General features: G+C 49.3%; 1 protein-coding gene across 1 annotated transcript; it reads right to left on the bottom strand.

Moving 5' to 3' along the window:
• Positions 1-1,148: 1,148 nt before the first annotated feature.
• On the bottom strand, positions 1,149-1,620 carry spata18 (spermatogenesis associated 18; the record flags this gene model as incomplete). Its single annotated transcript, XM_014025373.1, is given in 2 exon segments — positions 1,149-1,307; positions 1,389-1,620. Coding segments are annotated over 2 exon segments (391 nt in total), but the record flags the coding sequence as incomplete, so codon positions are not given.
• Between the last annotated feature and the right edge of the window lie 54 nt (positions 1,621-1,674).

Here is a 1,674-nt window from a genome sequence, read left to right as displayed (position 1 = left end):
AGCGAACGGTGTGCACACCAGAAAATTAATTCACCAGATAATTTAGAGGCGGTTTAGTTTTACCACTCCAGGAGCTGCGAGCTGAGGGACTTTTTTTTTTGTCCCGAGCTCAGCGAGCTGCTGTCTCATGGAGTTTGACACAAAAATTCAAGTCTGTAAGACTAACTGACCTCACCTGCTCCATCCTGCCACTGCGTCACAAGCACAGCTTCATCCAATCAGCGTCTGACAGTCAGTGGATAAAAGMGTCCTCTGAAATCACTCCGGCTGCTTGCCAGCCGAACGTCAACCTTCCACCTCCCCTCCTCCAACCTTCATCTTCTGGCTTCCAAACACTTCTATCACCTTTAACCTCCATCACCAGTGGTCAGGCCCTGGGGGGGAAAAATACTCCCACCCCAAATCTCAAGCAGCTCATCGGAGCTTAGATCATCTCACAGCGCTCGCATCCTCTGCTGGGGTCTGAGCGCCAAACTCTGTCATTCATGCCAATAAATTTAYTTCCTAGTTTCAGTCTGTCTTTGTGTGAGTCTCTCCAGGTTGAAATCACATCGGTGCTGATAACTCCAGCCAGAACASCAAGTGCAGACGGTCAATTTCAGCTAAAAAGGCTCCTGTCCGTCTGTGTCAGGTTCATGAAACCGTCACGTGAAAAAATTATTCTCCCCCGATTGGTTGCTGCTACGCGTCGAGCAGCCAAAGTTCAATTTGTTCAACTCCAGCAGTCGCTGCTTTGGACATGCCGCATGCACGGAAAAAGCTCTGCCGCATCCTACCACTATCTTGCGCGCTGCTCTAAACTGCCAAAATGAGCCGCAACACACTGCGCTGCTCCTAGATGCGCGTCTACCATAGACGTTGCATGTAAACTGGCTGCTTCGGCTGCTCCAAACGCGTTTGGTGGGAACCCAGCTTAACAGCTCAGTTTCGGTTTTTCAGAAAATTTCAGCAAAGTCGTTGAGTACTCAGCAATCTCACTGAATATTTAGAGAAGCTGCAGTTTCTGGTCACAAATGGAGGTCAGAYATTGTTACAGCTTTATAGAGTAAAGATATAGGAATGTCAGGATGACCCTTTCAACATCTCTTCTTAAAGTTTCTCCTTTTTAAATGAATCACAGGTCAAACAAGGACAGTCTCTTGTCTTACAGTGACGCTGGTTTGAACATCATACAGGTCCAGGTTTCTGATGATGTAGTCCACAGCTGTGTCCTCCAGACTCTGTGGACCAAAGTGGGATGTGGACAGAGTCTTTCTCACACGCAGCTTGAACTGACGGTAAGCAAGTTTAGCTGTTTGGAAGGATTCCTGAAACAGAGAAAACACACTTTTTTGTAGCAACCCTGACCTGTAAAAACACCAACACTGACTCTTTACATGTTGTCCTACCACGACAGCGATGCAGATGATTTTCTGGACCATGTCTAGGTGGGTGATGTAGCGTCGCAGGATGCTCTGAGCCTCCAGGCGCTCCACAGCATACAGCTCACTGAAACGTGACACGAGGCGTGCTTGGCGTGACGACTGAGTGAGCTGGGCTCTGGAGGGCGACACGCTCCTCAGAGGGCTGGACGAGCTGTTGAGCTGGGGCAAGGGGCTCGGAGAGCGGCTTCGCGCCAACCTGAGGAGTGAACGTAAAGCATGTAAAGCTGCATGGACAGGAAGTGTCTGCACC

The sequence above is a fragment of the Austrofundulus limnaeus genome, unplaced genomic scaffold (genome assembly GCF_001266775.1).
Source record: "Austrofundulus limnaeus strain Quisiro unplaced genomic scaffold, Austrofundulus_limnaeus-1.0 Scaffold471, whole genome shotgun sequence".
Lineage (NCBI taxonomy): Eukaryota > Metazoa > Chordata > Actinopteri > Cyprinodontiformes > Rivulidae > Austrofundulus > Austrofundulus limnaeus.
Note: the sequence above shows the minus strand (reverse complement) of the source record. Positions and strands in the feature narration are given on the sequence as shown.